Source organism: Rhipicephalus microplus, chromosome 7 (assembly GCF_043290135.1).
Source record: "Rhipicephalus microplus isolate Deutch F79 chromosome 7, USDA_Rmic, whole genome shotgun sequence".
NCBI classification, from domain to species: domain Eukaryota; kingdom Metazoa; phylum Arthropoda; class Arachnida; order Ixodida; family Ixodidae; genus Rhipicephalus; species Rhipicephalus microplus.
Window position 1 is genome coordinate 14,731,100 of NC_134706.1, and position 26,221 is coordinate 14,757,320.

A 26,221-nucleotide genomic window follows, 5' to 3' on the forward strand; every position below is an offset into this window, starting at 1 on the left:
TATGACATAACGATAGTTATAGCGCAAGAACAGAACGACGACAAAGAGACAAGGTGGCCTTCGGCCACATTGCGGCTCTCCGCATCATCTCATTTGCGTGACATCTGTCGACTGTCTAGATGTGCTTCGAATAACTTCCTGCGATCTGGCTACCACCATGTTCCTGCGGCCACCACGCATTGCCATGCATACACTGGGAGCAAAGATCTTTACTCATGCAGCAAGGAGAGAGGATCTTATCGTTATAGCCTTTAGTTCCTGCGGTCCCATGCCGCCGTGGCGACATCAACTGCGGATTTTCCTGCGCAGCCTCCGCCTCGCTATCTTTAAGCTCGGCGTGACATGACTGCACGCTATCACCTTCCGATAAACAACGGTGCCACCGCAGTGCCAGCATAGATAAGCGTCGCCAGTGGCGGCAATTGAAACGGGCTGCCGAGACTGCAAGACCCTTCCTTACCCGAACGCGCGTAGCACCGGTATGCTCACCCGCTGCTGTTACTAAGAGATTGAACACTTGTTATGCTTTCATGTTGGGATTAGCCTTCCCGTCGACTGAACGTTCCCACACCGCCAATTGTGTTGGTGCCCTCCTAAGAGACTATATGAACTTCGTTCTGCCGAGCACCAGGCCGGAAGTGTCTTGTACTTGTTTCACCGGTAGGTACCAAATTCCCTACCTCTCACAACAACGGTGGATGCTTGGCCCCGCCGCAGTGGTCTAGTGGCTAAGGTACTCGGCTGCTGACCCGCAGGGCGCGGGTTCGAATCCCGGCTGCGGCGGCTGCATTTCCGATGGAGGCGAAAATGTTGTAGACCCGTGTAATCAGATTTGGGTGCACGTTAAAGAGCCCTAGGTGGTCTGAATTTCCGGAGCCCTCCACTACGGCGTCTCTCATAATCATATGGTGGTTTTGGGACGTTAAACCACACATATCAATCAACGGCGGATGCTTGCCAAATAGTATACTTTCACATGGCTCTGGTTGGGTAAAGTGCGCCCAGGGGCCTTTACAGAATTGTACGGGGCCACCTTTCAGAGACGAGTACCCAAGGACAAAACAGAGCCACGTCGGTGTACTCCTCCGCCCATTAGAAAAAACACTGCTGGGTTTTCGGTCGGTACTGCATGAGAATCGAACCCGCTACCTGCCGCATTGGAAGCGGACGCTCAACAGGGGCGTAGCCAGGGGATGGTGCACCGAATACGCGTCCCTCCCCCCCTCCGCATCTTTTTTTTATTTCGCAATGACATGAAGAGCGAGAAATGGCAATTTCAAACAGGTGCCCCCCTCCGAAAAAAAAAAAATTCTGGCTACATGCTTGACGCTCAAGCACGTAGCCAGCGCAGTCAAAAGCGCAAAACTTGAATTCATACGTGTCTGTCGATGTTTGGCCGAGACCGTCCTTCAACGCACTCGTAAACGCGAAGACCGTACGTGCTTCACCACTGTTTTTGTATTCTTACGTTTCCTTCTTGCGTGTCGCCTCTTCAATCTGACAACGCTTTGCCCAGGTTGTTTTTTTTTTTTTTTTTGCTCCACGGGCTGAGTATTTAGAATAAGAAAGGCTTAACGTTTGGTGGTGCGTGACGACCTATTTTCGTTTTCTTATAAATCTTATTCGACTAAAAGCACGCGCGTTTTTGAACACGCGTGACCACTGTCGCCCCACAACGTGTCGTGTCTTGTTAAATCTCTCGAGATAAAATCAAAAGTTGGCACGACGCAGCGGAATAAGGGCATCTGCCGATGCTCTTGCTTCGCACCGGCGCTCTGAAGAGCTGTAAGCGTGTGGCGAGTGTTTGAGAGCAGTATTCGATGTCTAGTGTTTCGATGAACTGTATTTGCTATAGGGTTTTTGGTAAGGGGGGTCACGAGCTCGAAGGGTGAGGCCCAAACTCTAGAGCTCCACTGGCTGCTGCGACGCCGATCTGGAGGAGAAGGAAGGGAAGAACTGAAAGGCAGGGAGGTCAACCCGACGCACGTTCGTTTTGCTACCCTGCACTGGGGTGAGAGGTGAAGGGATTAAGAGAGGAGAGAAGTGAAGGGCAACGTGTGGGTACATGAGACCTGGTTCATTGCACGCTTACATAAGCGGTCGCGTAGTCCGGTCGTCTTTAGAAAACCTAGCAATGCCCGAGTCGCTTTGCTGGCCTGCGACGCGTAGAGTCATGAACCGAGGATCTTCTCTTCGGAAAAAGGTCTACTATCTAGTGCCTCCTAACATTTCGCGTAGCAAGTTGAGTTAGCTCGCTAAACGATCACACGAACACAGTATATGTTCTATTGTCTCGTCAGTGTCGCACGATTCACATCGGGGAGCTATCCGCCATTCCTATGCGAAAGGAGTACGCCTTTATAAAAGCTACTCCTAACCACAGGCGGCACAGTAAAGTTGCATCCTGGCGGGAGAGGTCCGATAGAACTTGAAGCTTTCTCGATGGGTCCAATTTGTGTAGGTGGTGGTTCCTGACACTGGGGTCACTCAGCCAAGTTGGATATATTCTTACACCATGTATAGGACCCAAATAGTAGTAGTAGTAGTAGTAGTAGTAGTAGTAGTAGTAGTAGTATTAGTAGTAGTAGTAGTAGAAAAAGATAGGATGAACATATTGATAAGTGTTTGTGGCAAGGAGTGACGAGGTACCAAGTCCAGGGCTCATCGGGCTGCTGTAGCCCGCCTTAAATGAACATTGTGCTTACGTCAGTATACAGCACGTCTTAGAAGGATGCAAGATGAGACAGGTTAACGGGAGAGTGCGAGAAGTCTAGAGCTCACAACCATGGGCTCCAATCCAATGACGTGTAGGGCACGGACAGCGCACAGGGATATGGTGAATAGTGGAAAAGGCGGCAGCAGTCACCCCCCCCCCCTCCACTACCACCACATCTTTGTCAGTGGTGCGTCGATCTGTCCATATTTTTTCATTTCCGATGGAGGCGGAAATGTTGTAGGCCCGTGTGCTCAGATTTGGGTGCACGTTAAAGAACCCCAGGTGGTCAAAATTTCCGGAGCCCTCCACTACGGCGTCTCTCATAATCATATGGTGGTTTTGGGACGTTAAACCCCACAAATCAATCGATCTGTCCATATTTTCTCTCAGTAGGACCTGCCATGTCATTTACTAAAGTACAGGTACATAGCCACAAGTGACGTAGCCATAAATATTTTTTTCCAATAGGTGTTACATGACGCTGGTAAAAAAATAATCCTATTATTGGCTCCTAATAATACATGTCGGGGTTTAACGTTCCAAAAGCATGACATGACTATGATATACGCCGTATAGTAAATGGCTTGAGAAATTTAGACCTCCTGGGGGTTCATTAACGTGTGTCTGAATATAAGTGCACGGGCATAAAGTATTTGCGCTCATTTCGAAAATCGCACAGGCCGCGATTTGATCCCGCGCCCTGTGTTGTCGAGTGAACCACTATAGACCACAGTGACACGTTTTATTGCTTTCTCCTAATGGAAGAGCTTGCGTGTACCTATAACTCTCGATAACAGGAGCAATCACGGTCACGCACTCGTGTTTTTGCGTTGCTTGTGTTCGTTTTTTTTCATTGAGGCCATAGAGTTCGAAAAGCATTGCACAGCAGCACAGTGCGTTCAGCTCCCGTCTCGATGAAGGTTCCTATGAGATAAGCCTCAAGTTCCTACTCGACGCGCAACAGCGAACAGCCGGAAATATCTGCGAACAGTATGCGAGGCGCTTAAACGACCAAACCGCTCCACGGTGTCTGCATCTGCAGCGAACTGATTAAACCAGTCGGGAATGAGGAAGGCATAGTAACGACCGAACGCAAGCGTCCGGACCTTGGATTAGCCGGCAAGACTGCATGTGCGCCGTGGGAGAGGTCGTGTTATCGGCATGGAGAACGAAATACTCTAAAACGGGGTTTGACTCGACCTTCGTTCTTTGTCTGCGTAATCTCTTTGCAAAAGACACCCGCTTCTGCCAACGACGTATGAGCTGCAGCAGGCCATTGCAATACCGTATGTCTCTGCATTTGGGAACCTCATGCAGAGCTTGACTTCACAGGCTTAAGGCTGGTGCACACCGGCGACTAGCAGCGTTCGCGACCATTTGCGACTGGTCGCGAACGGTCTCAAACGGTCGCAAAGCGACTGTTTTCGCTAGTCGCTTCCTGATCGATTTTTCAGTCGCGCGACTGCAGTCGCAAAGCTGCTGGAACCAATCAGCGATGATCAATTTTTTTTTTTTTCAACGCTGTGCGAGAACGGACGAAAACAATAATTGCGGCGGCGCGCTCGGTTCGCTCCGTTCACCCAGCTGGCGGCGGTCAGCTGATCGGCGCCGGTCTCGAAAGTTCTCGCTGATAACGAGATCCGGACGTGACTCTCCACTTTTGCGACTTCCGGTCACTCGCATGCTGCTTCTGCGGGTGTGAACATCAGTCGCTTTTTAGTCGCCAGTCGCGAATTGTCGCGCGACCGCTGCAAGTCGCCGGTGTGCACCAGCCTTTAGGGCCATGCTGAAGAACCCGATTTCCAGAGCGCTCCACTATATACGGTGGCTCTACTAAACACATCATGGTTTTCGGACGCTAAACCGCTACAATTATTGCATCTCGCTTCAGTGACGACTTCATCGCCGTACCCCGAATTTCGCCGCGCAGTGTCCTCTTCGTTGGTCAAGGCACGTTGCCGGACTACTTGGTTGGGATTCATAATTTTGTGCGAGGGCAGAGGAAGAATTAACTTGCTGCGAGATCCGGTGAATATGGCAGGCGAGCAAAAATTTCGTAGTCTGAGGAGTCTGTGCGTGTAACCGTCACACGCACAGAGTGAATTTATTTATTTATTTATTTAGTGAATACTGCCGACTTCTATGCGAAGTCGCAGGCAGAAGTAGGTGACAGATACACTTGATTGGACATTTCCCAGGGCAAGAAAACAACAGAAGCTTAAAACAGAAAAAAATATGTCTGGGGAAATATAAAAGAAAAACAGGGATTTACAAACATTGAAGTCAATGCAGCGCTTCAGAATGAGCAAGCTTTGTTGACAAAAAAAAAGGCAAGAAAAACACATATCGACACAATCGACGAAGCGTGATACAATTGAGCTAGCGCTGAACATAGGAAAGTAATACAACTCAGACACACACGGGAGAGATTAAATGCGGTGACAATGAAATAAAAAGAAAGAAAGAAAAAAAGTTCAAAAGATAGCTGGCAGATTTGCTATCGCATTCATTAATTAAGCGACAGTTGTGGATGAAACGGCTTCATCGGGCAGGGCATTCCAACTACGTGCTGCTCGGGGCAATGGGGCATTCCCGATGGTTGCTGCCATAGTTTTTTATCGCCCTTTGGTGGTTTGGTGCAGCCTTATGTAAACGATAACTTCTATTTTGGCACTGGCGTTTATAGCAAGCATACATAATCCTGAGTTCAGTTGTCGGCCGTCCTCGCGGCTAGCGTAGGGGCTGTGGGCTTGGTTACGTCACAAGTGATAAACAGGAAACACTGGTGGCCAGCATGATGTGTAAGGTACAGGCAAGGTGCCACCGTACTGGTCCAATCCACCTAACCAGTTTCGGTGACGTCCGGTACCGAAACGTGGCCACGTCTCCAAAACGTTCGAAGTAGCCATTTGTGCGTCACCAAAATGGCCGCTCATATGAGTCGCTCAGTTCAGAGCGACGCAACGGTGTGGCCCTGAAAACGTCACGATGTCATGATGGTGCACGAGATGAGAAGCTCATGACGTTTCGTGACATAAGGGTGCGGTAAGGACCAAAATTAGCTTTAAAAATCATTATACTTAATTTTCTAGAGTACATGCGCGTTTGCCAGTACATGGTCTAAAGTTCTGGGCAGTGGCTGTTTCATTTCGCGAGAAATGAAAAGCGACAGCTGAAAATTTTGGTGTCCCTTTAACCCCCTTTAACCGTCAAACGCTCCACGGTGTCCACCTCTGCATTGGAATCGTTAAACTAATCGGGAATGAGGAAAGCATAACAATTGAACGAAAACATCCGGTGGCTCGAATGACCGTGGCTTTGCGTTAAAGCCGGTGGATCTGGACGCTATCGTTAGGCACGAAGCTATGACATCGAACGTATAAGCATGACAGTGATTGCGAGCAGCGGGGACAACTTGCTAGAAACGCGCACTTGAAAACTTGAATAAGAAACGGCGCACTTGGAGACCAAACAACAAGTAGTAATCTTTGATATGGCGTTATTTTTTTTAATTTTATAATGACGTAGAAGCTAGGGCATGGAAAAGTGGGCTTCATGCCAGAGACCATTGGCAGCGTGCAGCTGAAATCACGATACCAAGTTGTCGTTTTGAAGTTTATATCCATGGTTTCGCTAACGAATATCTGCGCACACAATTTGTATTTTTGCGTGTTTTCTTGCTTTGCTGCGAGCATGTGGTTTTGGGGTTAGATTGTGCGCGAATGGAGTAGTATCTTTGGCGCGCACACGCACACACAAAAACACACACAAATACACACACAGGAAGCCAATTACCTCACAGCTTCAGCCGCCCGTGTCGTCATCGTCCTCTTCATTTTTTTTGTGTGCGTGTTTTTTTTTAGCAGCAAACTATGCATTCAGTGACATTGAGCAGGTGCACAATGAGCTGACTGCGAAGTAGCGCAGGTGGAAGGCTGGTAAAATAATGCTCGGATATGTAAGCTCCGGCGTAAAGCTCCGGCGTAAAGGTGAATTTAAAAAGTGACAGCTGTAGAATTTCAATGAAAGCGATCTCATTAAAAATTGCTTGACATTGCTACTTAACTATGAATTTAAAAAATATTGGTCGCAATTTTTTCCGCGCGTTTGTCTGCGTTACCCTTTGTATTTCAAGCGTACCATATAGTGTATTATGCTAGGGCAAATGTAGGTATTGAAATAAGTAATAAAATACCTTTTATAATACTATTTAAATACTTAGTACGCTATTGAGATAAACATATAATTTGACATGATGTTAGGAACTATCTGTAATTAGTGTGAAATTAATCATTCAACAGTTGCAAAAGGATGAGCCTATTAATAACCAAAATAATCGCTAAAAATTACACAAGTGGAACTGCTGTTGTCCAAACTTTTTGCGTCGTAGGTAACCAAAAAAGACTGTTGTCTTTGAAGTATACTAAAAGCAAGTTTTAGTATATTCTTATTTCTCCCAAAATCCACGGTTTGAGTGTCACGGTCATCATTTCAAAATGACATTAGATTTGCCATGTGACAGAGGTATTAATTAAGGCTTATTATCTAGCCCATTTACGCTTCAGGAAGTCTATAAAGGCCTTTGTAGCAGTTTTTGTTGCCGACAGGTTGAGCATTGTGAACTATAGGCTAGTTGCACTGTGAATATTTGCACCGATGCCTGCCAAAGTTTGGACCAGCGTCTTCCGCTGGGACATGTACAGAGGGCAGTCGCACAAGTGCGCATGCGCAGATACGTACGTTACCCCGTACCGCTTACCGTACGCACGGTATTTTTCAGATTTGAGGTTACCGTGGTAGCGTAGGTGTACGTAGTGTATACGTAAACATGGTGGCGCTCTCGGACGCCCGCTTCGAAGTGTTTTTGGCGTAGTTGTTGAAAGATTCACCTTCTTCGCAGCAAACGACTGTTTAAAGTGGCTTCGCTTAATTGCTTTTAGTTAGATTCGATGACCGAGTATTACAGATAAGTTTGAGATAGCTTCCCATTTCGAGCGCGTTTAGGCCTAGCTGCAAGATCGATGTAAACAAATCGGCAACATGAATGCTTTCACATTTGATGCGTGGTTCATGTTTATTTACTTTTATTGTTACCAAAATAAACTTGTAACAATGCTATGCGCGGTAGCATAGGCAAACATTCTCGTTTTCTTTTTTTTTTCACTGTCTTCAACTTATTAACCATCCGATAGGTGTCGCCACCGTTCCAGCTGGGGCACGTAAACCGCGTAAACGCTATTCCACTAAAACTATAAGACGCTGACCACAACGAACGTTTGCTGCACGGTAACGTCATTCCCTTAACCTTCGCTATCATGTTAACAGTAAACTATAACTGTCTAATGTCTCAGCCACCTGCCAGTGCTCGCAGCTACGGCTGAGAAAATGGGCCATTATACGACTAGAAGAAAGATGTCTCGGTGTGGACTGCAACGGAATTCAAACTTTTTGAGATTTTCGACAGGCACCACCTTTACTTTTTTAGTCTGTGTTAGGTTTAATAAAGATATCTATGACGTTGAATTCCAACAATTATTCATTAGTGACGAATCACGCTAATTCACACCAAGCTACTTTTCCGAGCATACTGCGAGCCTCTTCCGGAGTTTCGGAACTTACGGTTGTTTCAACTCCGGTTTAACCCACACGGGGCGGCTGGACGTCACGCTCGTTCATTCGGAGGCAGACGAATCCATCCACATCCGCAACCTGTTTGCCCCGGCCGTTCTTTGTGCGATACTATCGCGTCCGTCATCTGTACGGCCTCGCCCGGTTTTCCAACGCCCATTCATCGTGCTCGTGCTTCCGGGTGCTTGAACCTTGAACTTGATATTAGGAAACCGGTGTCCGGACACTTAAGAGGTTTGCACTCCTGTCCGGCAATGTCGTCGCGTTGGGATTGGGACGGACACGATACATAACAGCGGAAATTTTAGAGAGGGACCTGAGGGCAAGAGCGAGACTTTGTTGAAAAAGCTAACCCTCGGAGCCAGGATATCCGTAGGAATATGCCAGCAGGTGGTCCCTAAGTTTGAAAATAACAAATTGAATATTGAATAAATGTTATGACAAGAGATCTTGTGTTTTTGCCAAAGTAAAAGACCTCAACCCAAGAAAGCTTTGCTAACATTCTAATGAAACCGAGCACTTTGTGTGTCTAGGTTTCGTTTAGCGAGAGAAGTGAGTCCTCGATAATCACCCCCCCCTCCCCCCAGCTTTTTTTTCTCGTCCGCTTGTTAACAATCTAACAGAACCTTCGTGAGCTGCTTATTTTTACCTTACTACGTCTTTGCTGTGGTGCTGCGGCCCTGAGCGTGAACGAAATCGGAATGAAATGGGTTTTCTTTGCTTAGCTCCACTTTAGCCGTTATATTGCGAAAAACATCTGGGGTGGCTGTGCAAGGCAGCTTTTTTCCTCTTGAGACCGCATGGATATATACTATATTCTAACGTCCCTGACACGTGATTGAATAAACTAAAAACTCGTACACATGTGGGACATTCATAGAGCCTCAGTATGTGTCAATGACACCTGCAGCCGTGAGCGAAAGTACGGGCTATTTTACGGTTGGCTCTGAGAGCCGCCTTGTTGGGCTGTGAGCCTTTGCGTATTTCACCTTCAACAACTAAACGAACAGTGTTACTGTTGGTAGTATGTGGTAGTAGTTACCGCATGCCAATCGGCCCGTACGTTGGGAAGCTGGCGTTCAAAACTTCTAATTACCATAAATACACCATTTCAATTACGCGTATCAATCCCGGCTGTGGCGGCTGCATTTCCGATGGAGGCGGAAATGTTGTAGGCCCGTGTGCACGTTAAAGAACCCCAGCTGGTCTACATTTCCGGATCCCTCCACTACGGCGTCTCTCATAATCATATGGTGGTTTTGGGACGTTAAAACCCCGCAAATCAATCAATCAATCAATTACGCGTATCAATAAGCTGAACAGTAAGTAAGGTGCGCGAGCAAGGTATGATTCAGTGATCAATCGAAGGACGCAATCTAGCGCTGTGAAGTGAGCCTGAACACTATAGCTGCTCATTTAGCATATCGCAAAAGTTTCACGTATATGTATATAGCGAAGAGGTCAGAGGTGTGTTGCGTGAAGTGAATGAACACATTCATTTCCGTACCGAGCGAACACAAGCGTGACACGAAACGACACTGGTGAAGCCACGAAGACCTTTAGCACATGACGACACTCGCCGCTCATTACATTTATAACCGCACCACTTACCGAGCCGTTCATCCAAAAACATTGATAATATTGTCTTGAAGAAACACATTCATTCCAGTTCCACCTGGAGCAACAAGGCATCGTGCTGTGAAATGAGCCTGAACAGCGACTGCACATTCAGCAGACGTGAATGTTAGCGCAAACGCGCAATTGCAAACGCGCCTAATGCAGAAGTGAATGGCGTCTTGCGTGAAGTCACCGAACACATACACCTCCGTTCCGAGTACACTCACCCATGACGAAACGAGAGTGATCAAATCGTGATGGCCATGAAGGGAGCACATGGTGACACTCGCCGCACATTACATTCACAATCACGCCGCTTACTGCGCAGTCCATTCATGACCGTCGATGACTCGAAATCACTTCTGGTATCCTCTTGAAGAAAATCGCACGCATATTCTAGTTCAGACGAGCGTAACCCGGCATCGAGGGGGAAATATAGGTCCGGCCTTTACCCACGCTAGCAATGCTACGGAGTCTCCGGACAGCCTGGAACAGAAATGGCCGCCGCTGCTCAATGTTGCCCGCGTGCAGTCTGCCTTTGCAATACTCTGAATTTTTTTCACAGTGACTCCATGTCAGTGTAGAGTTACTCTATATGCTACCTTTAGGTATGCTACCTAAAGGTAGCATATAGAGTAACTCTATGTCAGTGTTGCCGTCAGCGCCATCCAGTGGCGAGCCCATTTCTGTTGAGAGCATTGCTAGAGTGCACTAGAAGTGTAGTATTGCTATACGGGCTCGCTTTCGCCAGAGCTTTATGCTCTGGGTAGCAGACGACTCGCCACTAGACGGCGCTAATGGCAGTGTCTGCATGTGTTCTCGTGACCGGTGTACTTTTTGCTCGCTAGTGTACGTTCAATTGTCGTTTGGTCATCGTTCTTTAGTCCGTGCATCAACTGTAAGACGAAGCTCACATCAACTCGAGTGTGTTGATGGGTCGTTGATTCTCACAGCCGAAGAATTACCGTCTATCGAGTGAGTAAGTGCCACAGTTGCGAAGCCTTTGGCGACGTTCCGCCGCCTTGCAGAACTCTGTTCAAATTCGTGGCTCACTCAAGCACACGTGGACATTGTTGGGGGGGTGTCCTATGTACGGCTGACGCAGAAGCCTATAGCTAATGTTTCAGCCGCACACAGTCGTTCCGTGCACGGTTAACGTCCCCCAACCGTAGCTTGCCTCATTGCAGCTACTACTACGGGTTCGGGCGAATAAGGCAACTGGCCAGATCAACAACAAACACTTTATTGCTAAGCGTTAGCAATCGCGCGTCACTGTCGCGGGGAGATACTACAGATAACAAAGGTGTTGACGCTTACACCTCGGTCGTGGACGTCCTCGGCTCGCAGGAGGGGTTGCGGGTTCGTCCTCCTGGGATGGTCGCTGGTGTCAGAGAGCGAGCGCCCGTTTGCCCGCTCGTTTTGTTCCCCGACCCGATTTCCCTTTCCCTGACGAGAATGGCACCTTTCCTCGCTGAGGGAGAGGGGAACCTGTTCCTGGCGCCGGGAAAGGGGGGGGGAATCGCACGCGCCGGCCGTGGGGGAAGGGGTCCCCGCAACCAGGCGCGTGCGCTGCCCTAAAAGGGAAAGGGAGGCTGGGCGCACCTGCTCCCCACAACATTCTCTGCGAGGCTGCATGTTCTGTGCGCGCATTGCGACGTAAAGTTTACGACGTTGGCATTCAGCCGGGAATCGACTCCGACTTCAATGGGAGCCAACTTGGCATACCCACAGGGTCATACATACGTAACCTTTGACAACTTGTCAGTCGCGTGTGCTATGCGAATGGCATGCTAAACAAAAAACATTACGGCGATTCGTCAGCTGGCTCGCGCAATGTGCGTCCTTGTGTAGTCGTTACCTCATAGGGATTACAATATTTCTTCTAATAATTTATTTGACTTACTTTTTTCCTGTCCAGGATTACGATAATCACTTTGAACAACATGGCAGACCATTGCGGCCTTCTTTCGTCTTCACTCGATGATACTTATCTATCTTCCGTGCATTTCGTTTCTTTTAAGGTAGAACGCCCGGTCTTACTTCGAGATCATGAACAGATATGCATCCACGTTATCGGAGTCACGTGGTGCTTTTAGGAAAAAGTGGCGAAGTCAGGGTATTCATTGATTGATTTATATGTGGGGTTTAACGTCCCAAAACCACCATATGATTATGAGACACGCCGTTGTGGAGGGCTCCGGAAATTTCGACCACCTGGGGTTCTTTAGCGTACACCCAAATCTGAACACATGGGCCTACCACATTTCTGCCTCCATCGGAAATGCAGCCGCCGCAGCCGCGATTCGATCCCGCGACCTGCGGGTCAGCAGCCGAGTACCTTAGCCACTAGACCACCGCGGCGGGGTGAGTCAGGGTATTCAACCAACTGAAATAGAGGACTCGATATTGTTTAGGTATATTTAATGTAGGAGATGGCGTGAAGGTTGCTTTTTTTCTTTATGGTGTACCTGCACAAACCTTTACAGTACTGAAGTACTGAAAAGTATTCAGTACCATGCCCCAAAAGTGCGTAAATCTTCACATAATAGCCCCGCCGTGGTGGTCTAGTGGCTAAGGTACTCGGCTGCTGACCCGCAGGTCGCGGGATGGAATCCCGGCTGCGGCGGCTGCATTTCCGATGGAGGCCGAAATGTTGTAGGCCCGTGTGCTCAGATTTGGGTGCACGTTAAAGAAAAGAACCCCAGGTGGTCGAAATTTCCAGAGCCCTCCAGGACGGCGTCTCTCATAATCATATGGTGGTTTCGGGACGTTAAACCCCACATATCAATCAATCTTCACATAATAGATGTAGTAGTAGTAGTAGTAGTAGTAGTAGTAGTAGTAGTAGTAGTAGTAGTAGTAGTAGTAGTAGTAGTAATTGTAGTTGGTGGTGATAGTAGTAGAAGAAGTAGCGGTAATAGTTGCCGTAGTGTAGTAGTAAATGTAAGTACGGCATTGAAAGCATGTAGCAGTAACAGTGGCAGTAGCAACAACAGCTGTAGTAGTATGGTGGTAGTAGTGGTCAATAAACGCAACAGTGCAAGCAGGGGTGGCAGTAGCAGCAGCAGTGGTAGTAGTATGAAGGTAGTAGTAGTAGTAGTAGTAGTAGTAGTAGTACGAGGACAGAGGTTTGGGCTTTGCACAGCACACATACGCCAAGGTGTTATCGCACCTTGGTATATTCGCCTATAGTGGCACACGTGTCAACTCCTCTCTGTCAAGTGCACGGTCAAGGCTGCGAGAATGTCTGAAGCGGAAATTCCTTGATTCGTTTTCATTACGTTTTCTTTCTTTCTCTCTCGGCGTGTCGCATCGGCACGTGTCACCATCAAGCTTATCTTCGATTTAAGCTCCCTTTTTTGTATTCTGTCCCCGTAGCACGTCACTACTTCCCGATATACATGCAACTTCTAATTATAGAAGTCCATCAGCAGACGCATCGATAACACGCAGTTGTTACCTTAAAAATCGCATTTGCGGCTGGTGGGAGCACTAAATAGAGAGAGAGAGAGAGAGAGAAAGAGAGAGAGAGAGAGAAAGAGAGAGAGAGAGAGAAAGAGAGAGAGAGAGAGTAATAAAGAGCAAAGGCAGGGCGATAGATCAAGCTTGGCAAGAAACAGTATCAGTGTGTAAGGTTTCAAAACTCGCTTTTGCGATTGCAAGTGGAATGACGCTGGTAGCCCCGCAACAGGTTTCTTCTCCGACTGAATCATCTCTTAGTGGTGACTCCTACTCGGGAGTGCATGTTGCACAGGTGACGACATATGCTAACGCAACAAATTTCGTTAATGTTGGCCAAACGGAATAAGGGTTCGATTCACCGCTTGGCCATTTCTGAACATGTGACGTTTAAAGGTCTAAAACGCTCAATCTTGCAATAAATACAGAAAACACGAGATGCGTTCACGAATGGTGATGCGATATGAAAAATCGCCGCCCAAGCACTCCGTACAGATCGTTAACCAGAGTAACTGAATCGTGCGGTCCCCGTGTTTATCACTACGTTAATCCCGGTGGTTCAATAATGTCTCTTTAAATTATTGCTTTCGTCTGCACATAGGTCTTAGTTGGCAACCCAGACACTGAAAGTTGTAAAGGAATGTGTTTACGTAGGACAAATAGTAACTGGAGAAAGCCATGGTAATAAAATAACTAGAAGAATAAGAATGGGGTGGAGCACATTCGGCAAGCATTGTCAAATCATGACTGATAGATTGCCACTATCGCTGAAGAGGAAGGTATATAACAACTGCATCTTGCCGGTACTTACCTCTACGGAACAAGAACCTGGAGGCTTATGAAGAGTTCAAATTAAGCTGGGGGTGGCACAGCATGTGATGGAAAGGAAAATTATGGGCGTAACCTTAAAAGGCAGGAAGAGAGCAGAGTGGATCAGGGAACAAACCAAGGTTAAGGATATCTACAGTTGAAATCAAGAAGAAATGAACGTGAGCCGTGCACTTAGCACGTAGGCAGGATAACCGCTGGTCATTAAAGGCCAACTCCAGCGATTTTTTGTTAGGTCCATGGGTCTGAATGAAATTCGCTGGGTACATTCCTTTGAACATTTTCGTAATTTACGCCAAATGACATGCTTCAGAGATGCGCTGATTGTGTTTGCAAATGAATGTTGAAGGTTGCCTCTGAACGCTCACCTTGTTTGCCAGAATTGGCAACCTTGTGTGCGTGACGTCATGTTTGGCATATAAACGGATGTCACGCTGCCGATGGCATCGCTAACTTTGCCCGCTATAGCGTTTACTGCGCTGGCCACAAGGCGGCGACGGCGGCGGTGTTGGGCACCTTTCTTCATCTGTGGAGTTTTTCATCTGCGGCTCGGCGCGCTTCGCCTTTGCTCCGAGTGCCCGCTCGTCACGGCTTTCACAGTTTTCATACTCCGCGCCGGCGGGACCACTATGCGATTTTCAACTTTTACCAAATAGTTCGCCATACGTAGGCATTGAGCTCGGTTGGACTTTGGATTTGGTATTGCGGCTTTTTTGCTAATTAAAAATCATTTTCGAATTTTCTGCGCATTTCAGCTATCGGGCTCGGGACAAGAGCGTCTAAAGAGCAAAGAAGTACCATTGCCCTGGTCGGAAAATCGTCGGAGTTGCCCTATAAGGCCAACTGACTGGATTTAAAAAGAAGGCAAACGCGTAAAAGGGAGACAGAAAATTAGGTAGGCAGATCAGGTTAAGTTTGCAGGTATAACATGGCAGCAGAAAGCACAGGACGGCGTTGATTGGCGGAACACGGGAGAGGTCCTTGCCCTACAGTGGGCGTAGTTATAATAATGATGATGATACCGTTGCGTTCACTTCTTTGTTTCGAATGTGTGTTGCTGGATTTCTGTGGCTAGTATGTGCAGGAGGTTTTCCGTATACACAGCACGGATGAATTTCGATTTCGCGTATCCATACTTGGCTTCCGTATCACCATCGACGCGCTATGGGCATGTCCGTTTTTGGTGGCGAGCGACATGCCCATAGCGTGACGATGATCGGCATGCCTGGCGTGTCACCAACCAGCGATGAAGTCGAATGGGAATGAACAGTATCGATTCGAATACAAAATGTGACCCGAAACATCAACTTTTCCGCAATGCACAGTGGTTAGTAGCTTTTGGAAGATAGAGGCGCCACTCTCGAACAAAAAGGTGGCACCTGTCCCGTTACTCGAATTCTGCTCGTTTCGCGCTTTTAGTGTTCCCGGAAGCTATACGCAGAATCTGGCCGAATATGAAGTTTAGCGAAACTATACATAAAGCAACTCCCATTACTAATAAACCGCAGCGCCCTCTCACGTGCGGCATTTCAATGTCTTTCGTTAAACTTTGAGAAGTGCTTTGCGTCGAAGTTCATTAAATTGCATCTCCGTACTCCTAACCTTCACCATACGATTCCTCGCTGTCATCATATTTGGCTTAGTCGAAGAGTGGACAGTGATGGCAAGCAGACATCCAACTCTTAATAGAGTTTTAGTATTGCGTACGTGGCGGCGTTGCGTACGTAAGGACGCCACGCTCTGCGTAGTGCGCATGCGCAGACCGCGACGCGCACGTATCGCGTTACGCACGCATGAGATGCGTGCGTGCGTACGTATGAGGAGATCGCGCCGCTCTCGAACAAGTTCGCGACAGCGCGAGACTTCGTTTTGCAAAATGGCGGCATCGAAGGCAAGCACCGACCGGCTTTGTGGCTTAAAATATGGCCATAATCTGGCTATAACACTTGGATTGGCTCACATTGGCTGTCAACAACACGTGCTTGTATTTTGATATACCAGATGGCGCAACACGCTTCACGTTCGTTACGTACGCGGGTACTATGGCGTACTAAAAGCCGATTAGTGGCAAACGACGCCACGTAACGCAAGGCGCTTGCGTGATGCGTACGTAGCACCATTCCGCAGTACTAAAACTCTCTAATATCTGGGTCTTACGTCCCAAAATAACGACGTGGTCGTGAGGGACGCCTTCTAGTGGAGGGCTCCGGAAATTTCGACCATCTCCTTAAAGCGTGTTCCTTAATTTCGGTGTACGCTTCTTACCGGACACTGACATCACGCAGTATGCACGAACCTCGACCAATTAGCTTTTATCGAACTGTGACCTCCGCAGCCGGGATTCAACTCGCGACCTGCGGGCCGGACTCATCGTGGCGGACTCATGGAACGCTTGACCCGTAGGCAATACTTGACTTCTCGCCTTGCGGGGTACAGCAGGTCCTTCCCATCGCAGTTGAATGGCATGGCAACATTACTTTCAACCTCAAATACCCTCGGATTCAGCCCACATCGGCTTAAAACCCGTCGCATCCTTTGAAATTCTGAGGGGGTTTCCACGTGTCTACGTCATTCAACACTTAATGCGGCGGTCCGCAAAACAAACATGAAAACAAATGAAAGTAGACCAACTCGAAACACCATGGAGTCACCGTAGTATCTGGTCCATCTATCTTTGAACCCCTGTGAACTCATCTCACAATGTCCATCCCTTTCTTTTGGGCTGTTTTGTTTACCTCAGTTACGGCTGGTCTTTTTGGTTGTTTGTTTATTTTTGTAGCGGCGCTACGTCAGTATAGAAGCCAGTGACCTTGGGCGACGACCGCGTGCAGGTTTGTCCGGTTGCGTCTCTCCTCGCCTCTTCGTAAAAGAATCAAAGACATCGACACAAACAACCGACGCGCCACCTCCCTCCTGTGTGGGGGCCTCCACAAAACTGGATGACCAGGCCTCATCCGCCGGATAGAGACCCCGGCGACAAACCAAACTCATCGTATACGCAGCACTGTTGTTGGCCGTGACGGAAATTCGTACGGTGTCACGTAGTCCCGGCCGTGAGCTTCCGTCGACTCCTCGAAATTCCGACTGAGTCGGCCTCGTCGGCGAGCGACTTCTCCCACCACTGCGGCACCTGAAGTCAACCTTTCCGTCTACAAAGGACACCAGTGAAGACCTGCGACCTTGTTATTACACTCGCGATGCAGTCCCCGGTAAGCCTCCCTTCAACTGCGTCCCGAACAGTTCTCTCTTCTCACCTCAGGTTCGAGAAGGTCAGGGTCACAACGGCTTGCACGTTTTCGATTGCAACAGAGCTACTCACTACCGTTGCCATGCTATGATCCTGTGCTCATTTCGAACACTGTACATGGCGTTTCGCTTTTCTCTTTATAGAAAAAAAAGTACCAGTGAGTCCATGGCAACATAACGTGATTTCTTTTAGTTTTGTTTTCGTTTTGGATAGTTCTATACAAAAACAACCCTTGTCCTGTTGAAAGACCACCTGGCCTTCGCAAGAAGCAATTGGCGTTTCGGGAGTACAAAGTTGGAATATCCGCGTCCGGCCCATAAGTAAACTTTCGTTACCCCAGCAATCTTGTCCTGGTTGCCGTTCCTTCCGAATACTCTGCGACGCACGGCGTTTTCTTGTACACATTTTGCGAGATCGTGTCGTGGGAGTAGACGCATCGCCTGTTTAAAGATAAGGCTTTAACGTGGTCTCGCACGCTTGCGTCATCGATGACGCCTCCAAAGTTCACGGTCCCGAAGAGTGGCGCCTGGCTGTTGCGAGGTGTCCGCCGCCGTAACCCGTTCCTTATCGAACTCATTTCGAACAGTGCGAGTTTATAATGCTGAATTTGTTGCGAAACGAATTAGAACAGGGTTGTGCGCATACATTTTTTTTCCATGACGTTGTTTTGTGAGGTCCGTCTGAGATGCTATCTGCTAAGTTTGTACTGTATACGCCCATTCCTTTCCGCAGAGGCTGTTGCGTCTTGATGAATGGTATTTTTATTTTATTATATTCTAGTTCTACGATTTCTAGCCAGAGGACGTGTCAATCTTTCGGATGCTCGTTCAAGGCTGTTGATTGGCACCGCTTGTCGGTTATGATATCCTGGTCGCCCTTGACACTGAGCGTGACGTAATGGAGACTTTTGTATAACGCGCATTGCAAAGAAGCGCAACGAGACTTGTATTTTAAGCCGACCCTATCGTTTTCTTCGCAGCTACGTGAAATAAGCGTGTGGTGCCCCTGGGTCACTCGCATTTACAACTGGAATGTTCGCAGAAATGTCACTCGGCAGCGTGTGCATCTATGACGCGTCGGCGTCTTTTTTTATCTTTCTATTTTTATTTCTACGCACTGCAGCCTATCATGGCCTATAGCTGGACTGACGACATCACATGTCAATTGCAGTCAGAAAATAAATGAGTTATTGGTCATGCGTGTACGATTCCCGGCGATCAATTCTAACCCCCGTATTCTAGAACGCCCCTTCACTCAACGCTCCACCTTCACTTGAGAAAGTCGATGGGAGCGCCATCTTTAGGCAGTGCAAGTGACTGCATATCAGTGATAATTTGCTGCTATTCTTGAGTAGCGCAGCGTCATTTTCAGCCGAGGTGCGGCGCAGTGCTCGACTCTTTCAAGTGAAGGGTGAAGGTCGAGTCGAGGAGCGTTTGCGAATACGGGAGTTAAGCTCAGTTGTTGAAGGCAAGTATAGTCGAATACAAATTTAAGAGGCAGCGTCATTTTCCCTTAAAAGGCGGATGCGCACGAGCCTTTATACCAATAGGCGCGCACTTCAGATGACGTCATGAGTCGGACGACCGGTGACCTTGCCGACGGTGAACGTGCTGCCTTGGTTGTTTCCAGCTCATCGCGCAAACGACTGATCGTTGGAAGCGGTGTGATAAGATAGCTGAGAGTGCAGCTTCCAGAATGAACATTTTGAGCTCACGAATGATAATCAGGGGACAATAGTTTCAGTTCAGATATGCCATGCAGCATTGAAATGTGTTTATATGCCACTTCTTAAATCTAGCACAACGTGTCAGGGATGTTGCTTATGAGCATGTGCGAACCGGCATGAGCTGTATAGCATTTCCATCATTACAGTTTTGATTGATTGATTGATATGTGGGGTTCAAGGTTCCAAAACCACCATATGATTATGAGAGACGCCGTAGTGGAGGGCTCCGGAAATTTTGACCACCTGGGGTTCTTTAACGTGCACCCAAATCTGAGTACCATCATTACAGTTTTACCAAAGCACTCGTCACGATACACAAACCTTACTCATACCGACAAATAAGCGTTTTAGAAGCAGTCACAATTTTTTGAGCGGTACTATTTCCGATTGTGCGAGCTGCGCACAATTTCGTTTGGGCACGCCAATGACAGTCTTCCCTCTTCCTTGGACACGCCAATGACATAGAACGTCCGACGGCCCACTCAACAGGTGCTCGGTTCGTTAAGGATTCCCGTAGTACTCGTATAATGTGTAAGTTAAGAACACGGTGCTAGCCGTTATTATGCCGCACGGGTTCCAAAGCAAGATTGTCTGTACGTTGGTGTTGTCTTAGAGACATAAACCTCGTCCTTGAATCCATCCGGTCGTTCACCGGTGGCTTATCCTCTCCGCCTCCTTAATGACCTCTCCGCATCCTCAATGACCACTGCTGTACCTGCTGTAAGCCATCCCACAACTTCATTTACAGACAGAAAGAAAAGCGGCTTCTCGATTTTTAGGGGCCTGTGAGACGCCGAGGAATCAATTAGGAAATCCGGTGACGCTGACCTCTGCAGGGTTGTGGCGCAACATTTCCCGACTTTCGAAACGGGCAGCGGTAATCGCACATGAAAGCATCCAGACGCGCTGACACTTAAAGCAAAAAGATACCTTCATTTTTTATTTATTGTTGTAGGTTTTGTTTTCCCAAACAAACGTGACTCATCTTCGACGCTTGGTTTTATTTCTTCGTCTTTGCTGATTCAGACCACCGATTGACGAAAATACGTAGAGTAACAAATATAACGATGTGGTCGCTGACTTTTTTACTATGTTTGTTTATTTATTTGTTCAAGTTGTTTCGTTTGGAGTCACCGCAGTAAAGTTTTCATCTTTTCACTTCAGATGTTCGTACACGTATCACTTCGATCGCACGAGGCAGATAACATCGCTATTCTTTTTTAGCGGACAAATTATCGGATGAGTAATCGATGATCCTTTTATTTTAAAAGAAACTGGACAGGATTTGTTATCGCCCGTTATTGATGGGACCGTTACAGCTAGCCGTTAGTTGACACTCGGGATGTCACAACTGGAATGTCGAAAAGAGCGCTATATTTCAGCGTTTTGCAGCGACCTTACAACCTTGACTGCTGACCCAAAGGTCACGGGATCGAATCTCGGTCGGGGTGGTCGAATTTCGATGGAAGCGAAGTGCTCGAAGCCCGTGTGCTTTGATTTAGATGTACGTTAAAAAATACAAAAAAAAACGGCAGGATGGTCGAAATTTTCGGAGTCCTCTAATCAGGGCCGTAGCCGCAGAGGGTGTCCTACCCCATACCCCAGTGAAATTCGGGTGGAAAAGGGCGTTTTACAGAGAAAATATTAAAATGTGTGTTTTTCAAAGCGGTCAACAAGCCCCCCCCCCTCCCCCACCTCCCCGCTCTCGAAAAATATTCCTGGTGACGTGTCTGCCTCGAATATGGCGTCTCTCATAATTTGTATTGTAGTCCTGGGACGTACAGCCCCAACAATTGTTATTAGTTGCGTCACGAGATATACGAAGTCTCGCTTAAAACCGTGACAATTAAAACGTTACGGGTACATAAAAACCCTCCAGGATGGGTTAGCCAACTTTCGAGGGGAGGGGGCGGTTACATGACATTCGACCCCACCTCTTTTATGTACCACGGAACCTGCTCTAAATGTTCAGCACCCCCTTTTCAATCTCCTTCCCACACGTTTACATTCGGTACAACAAATGACCTTGTCGTCGACAAGAAATCATTACTCGGCGATGAGGAGAAAAAAAAAAGATGCGGCGGCTGCATTTCCGATGGAGGCGGGAATGTTGTAGGCCCGTGTGCTCAGATTTGGGTGCACGTTAAAGAACCCCAGGTGGGTGAAATTTCCGGAGCCCTCCACTACGGCGTCCCTCATAATCATGTGGTGATTTTGGGATGTTAAACTCCACATATCAATCAATTAACCAATTAATCAATCAATAAAATAAACAATAAATCAATTATCATTAAATCAACCAATTACTTACTACTTCATGTAATGAAATACTATGATTAGTTGTTCAATCAATCCAAAAATTAATTGATTGTTTATTTAATCAATTGAACAATTATTCAATCAATCAGTCATCTAATTTATTGTTAATCAATTATTTAATTATTTGGCAAACAATTACTGATCAAACAATCCATTATCAGTAAATCAATCAGTTGTCCAATTAATTAATCAGTGAGAAAAAGAAAAGATGCACAAAAAAAAACTACAAGCCGGCTTAAGCTATATACGAAACCAGAAGCAAGAGCGACGTATAGATTTCCGCGACACAGCTGACGATGCTGCGTGTTTCTCTCTACGTCACAGCCTTGCGCATTCAAGGACGCGGCATCCGTGTTACTGATTCGTTTTTTTTCTTCCTCTTTTTCTTCTTGTATTAGGTTTCATTCACATTGCTTTGACTGCGTGGATCGTTCAAATTCCTGAGCCAGCCACCGAAGAGACTCCCTGTCTTTCCTCATTTTAGTCGCCGATTCCTCGATCGATGCGATTGAAGGGCAGCAGACGGTATTCGTAACATAAGATGTAGTACTTTCAGGCTCTAAATAAAACGAAAAATACAATGTCGTACTCTTTCCGTTGACTGCTGGCACACCACACATGACTCCCGTTAAAGGGACACTCAAGAGCGGCAATGATCGACTTGGTTTAGATTGACAAAACTGCCCTACGAGTTCGTTATTAGAGGAGGGAATCAAGGTCTAAACTTCATTTTTAAATTTCGCGCCGTAATCTACGTGCGTGACGTCACTAATTGCAGTATGTACTTTTCGTATTTTCACGACACTGGCTCGATGACATTTTCCTAAACTTCGTATGCTAGGTCTGTCACCCAGAGGAAATGATGCACCTTTTTTATCGATTAGATTCTACGTGTATAACCCCGTAGATGGCTTCATAATCTCTCACGTCACGGTGTTTGCTGCGGGAATCTCAAAGGGGCGCCTCCACGCTCATTTTTTTTTCGTGTACTTTATCGCTTACCGAACGTCCTGTCACGGTAAGAGTGGTGTTTTCGGGATTGTATAATTGCACTTTACTAATACACGTACTCCACTGTACAATTCGTGTTTTACTAATACAATTTCGGACAAGTAATTGAATAATGACTGTACGATCCGACACTGTTTCACTTTTATTCCATACACCAGCATGCTTCATAATCGTTTAGATACCCTCTCTTCCGAAATGTTTTAGTATCTTTCTCCGTCCCTAAAGAGAGTAGCATGCCAGCGGTACATACACTATCTCATGAATGTGTTTGCGTACCTCGATATTGAGTTGTTAACCTTTGTTTTTTTTTACATCTGATTCGTACGGTACGTATGACGTTTGACGCCCTTAACAATTCACGTAACGATATAAAAATCAAGAAAACATTGGCTTAACAGCCCAAGATGACGACACGCGCGTGTCTTAGGTGAAATAGTCTATAGACGCCGGCAAAAATCTGTATTTCTAATAAAAAAGTCACTCTCTTTGCTTTAGTGGGCATGACGCTTACTCCCATATTCACGAACGCTCCTCGACTCGGCCTTCGCCTTTCACTTGACAGAGTTGTGAGCCCTGCGCCGCCACTCGGCTGAAAATGACACTGCGCTACTCAAGAATAGCCAGCAAAGCATCACCGATATGCAGTGACTTGCCCTGTCTCGAGGTGGCGCTCCCATCGGCTTTCTCAAGTGAAGGTGGACCGTTGAGTGAAGGGGCGTTCTAGAATACGGGGGTTAGGAGCATCTCGTCGAGTACATTTTGATTGTGTGCCGCCATCTCTCGGGACTGGGTGAGCTGAGCGCAAGTACTTAATCTGTTGCAAAGGAAGCGGCAGGTGCTTTATTAAGCACACGTGTAAAAGTATCGAAATGCAGCTCGTTATTTTTTTTTGTGTGCTTTCATTCCCAACGACTCACTCATTCTTCGATGCTGTTATGCATTGCGAGGCAATTCTGTACCCACTTTGTGCGAATGTTCATAAAGGATTTACTGAATTTTCGGGCTTCGAATAATTTTTTTTTCTATCCTATCTACGCACGTGGCGACCTTGACGTAACATATTTTACTTACTTTTTAGGCTAAATATTTTGCAACTCGCGCAATATGAACATTCATGTGACGACACAAATATAGAATAGTATTTACTAGTATTTATGGTTATTCAGTTTTTATTCTTTTATGCATTGCTTTGTTATGAATATTTTTGTATTTTAGAGTTGTGATTCTATTATTTGCTGTCATGGGCCACATGCGTGTTTCTTTTTGTATTGTCGCTTTCCGCTGCCTGTAATTTTTGTAATTTTTTGTAAATTTGTAGTTTAGATTTTTTTCTGAATGAAGGGGCCAGTCACGCTGTGAAATGCAGCTCTTTTTCCTTCGCACCAAACCACGTGACAGTGTATTTTCGTGTACTTGTCACGTGGTTGAATAAACTCAAACTCAACTCAAACATGAGTTTCGCTTTCTATGTTTTGCTTCGTTTTCATACAAGTCCCCTCATACATGTGTACGCAAGTCAATTAATGTTGCCTATAAAATTTCTTTTCGTTACTTCGGCGCAGATCACAGTGGCGCTGCTGCTCGGGCTGTTCTGCCTGTCTGTGACGTCACTGCCCACGAGCTACTTTGCGGGTAGCCCGTACTCCATGGTGTACCCCAACTACCCGCTCACGTACCACACCTCTTACGCCCAACCGTACCAAGCCACCTCCCAGACCGGCTACCAAACTGGCTATCAGCCGTCCAGTTACCAACATTCCGGGTACCAGGCCAGCTACCCAGATGGCTACCAGGCCGTAGTCGTCGGACTCGGGTACGTTGGAGCACTGGAGCAATGGAAGCCGTGATTTAGGCAATTAGATCACATCACCCATGGTATTCTGCGTTGGAAAATGCGTTAGAATTATGTCATGGGGATGCGCCACGTGCGTGTTTGAGCAACTCCAAGGCATTTTGTCTTTTTGAGCTTCCATTTCTGGTTTCTCTAATGCGACAGTATGCGCGGCTGTCCGGAACTATATTGATAAAACTAATAGGTTGACTAATTAACCAGTTTTATTATCCTAACATGTCCACATAATTATATACGTATAAAATCAGATTATTGCTCTATTCTAAGATTAAATTCGTTTATGTAAATATTTCTATGCATTACATTAGGCACCACACTTTCCTAGGCTATCGGTAATCTTTCTGTTATACCTCCATCGTTCCAAATCTGAACAGTAAGTTTTAAAACCACTCGATTCTTGGCCAATCCCCCACAGTGGGTTGCGCCACTAACAATAGAACAACAACAACAACAGATTTAGGAACGGTCAAGAGGGGTGCGCGATCTTGACCACATTTTAGGATAGAACGTTCTGTCACGCGGTTCCGTTGAGGCTCACCTGATGGTCAGACGTGAGAATAGCAACGGGAAAAGGCTGTGCTGTCAATCATTTCGTCGTTTGCCAGGTACAGCACGGACATAGAACGGACGGAAATGTCATTACGTCAGATAGGACAGACATAGAACTGTCTTCAGGCCACTTCGATTGGACGAAAGCGTAAGCGCTAGGCCATAAAATCGAACTAGGCTGCTTTTTGTTGGGCTTATACACCAACTAGCGTCGATGGTTTGCAAAAAATCACAACCAGTATTAAATAGTGCTCTAGCTTTCAAACACTAATAGGCATTGTGCAGGCTAGCTTATATCATTACAAGAAAATGTCGTAAAGTAAATGCCGCTCTTAAGGTTCATTGAAGAAAAGTACCTCGAATTGTGTCTAGAGTGTTGTCTATCCGTGGTAGAAGGTACACTTCCTCCAAATATTCAATTGCTTCTGTTAAAGCACGTTTTGCTTTCGTGTTATATAGGAATCAACCACGATTTTTTCCGTCATCATGACCTATACCACTGGCGCAGCCAAAGCGGGAGGTGGGGGGAGGGTAAGTTCCTTGTTTCCGAAATTGAATAAATTTTGCACACGCACAAACACACACACACACACATACGCACACACACACAACCGCATGCACCAACATACATAAACCATGGTTAAACTCCCCACCCCTTTGGAAAAAAAGGAGTTCTGACTGCGCCACTGCAACTACATACCAACTTACTGTTACCATTGAGTTGGATATTTCTTTAAAGGAAAGACTCTTAGCGCGATTCGGAGCTACATCTTCACAGTAGTGTCACGTTCAATCCAACTTGAATGACAATATACCGGCTTAAGTTCAGTCCATCATTCGGATCTCTACGCAGGTTTTTAGATACAACGGGCTAGAAAATGGATCACGTTGTTCCGTAGGCTTCAACGGCAACGTTAGTTTGATGTTGTCTGTTATACAGACGCTTGTCTCTTAGGTTTGTTGCGTCCCGTGAAAGAATAAACTTTTCTAAGCAGCAATGGCTTACTCGGGATGGCTCTAAGCTCTCCCATAGTAGAGTACCAAGTACTCTTAATCGTTACCCACATTTTCTAAACCCCCCCCCCCCCCAATGGCTTACTGCTCTCCCATAGTAGAGTACCTGGTACTCTAAATCGTTACCCACTTTTTCTAAACACATCGAAGCATATGATGTAGGCCCACTGGATGGCTTTCAGCTCTCCCATAGTACAGTACCGAGTACTTTAAATCGTTAACCACTTTTTCTAAACACACATAGTCATTAGTGTC

The 26,221-nt window shown here is 46.7% G+C and overlaps 1 protein-coding gene across 2 annotated transcripts in view; it reads left to right on the forward strand.

Annotated features, from left to right (window-relative positions):
- Positions 1-404: 404 nt before the first annotated feature.
- The window catches only part of LOC119179788 (uncharacterized), a 36,810-nt gene continuing 10,993 nt past the window's right edge, over positions 405-26,221 (forward strand). The window contains exons 1-3 of one of the 2 annotated variants that reach the window (XM_075868733.1): positions 405-660; positions 17,080-17,457; positions 24,114-24,364. In XM_075868733.1, the coding sequence (XP_075724848.1) occupies positions 17,446-17,457; positions 24,114-24,364 (263 nt within the window). In that variant the 5' untranslated portion in view covers positions 405-660; positions 17,080-17,445. The remainder of the gene's footprint in view (positions 661-17,079; positions 17,458-24,113; positions 24,365-26,221) is intronic. The other variant, XM_037430907.2, reaches the window with a different exon arrangement.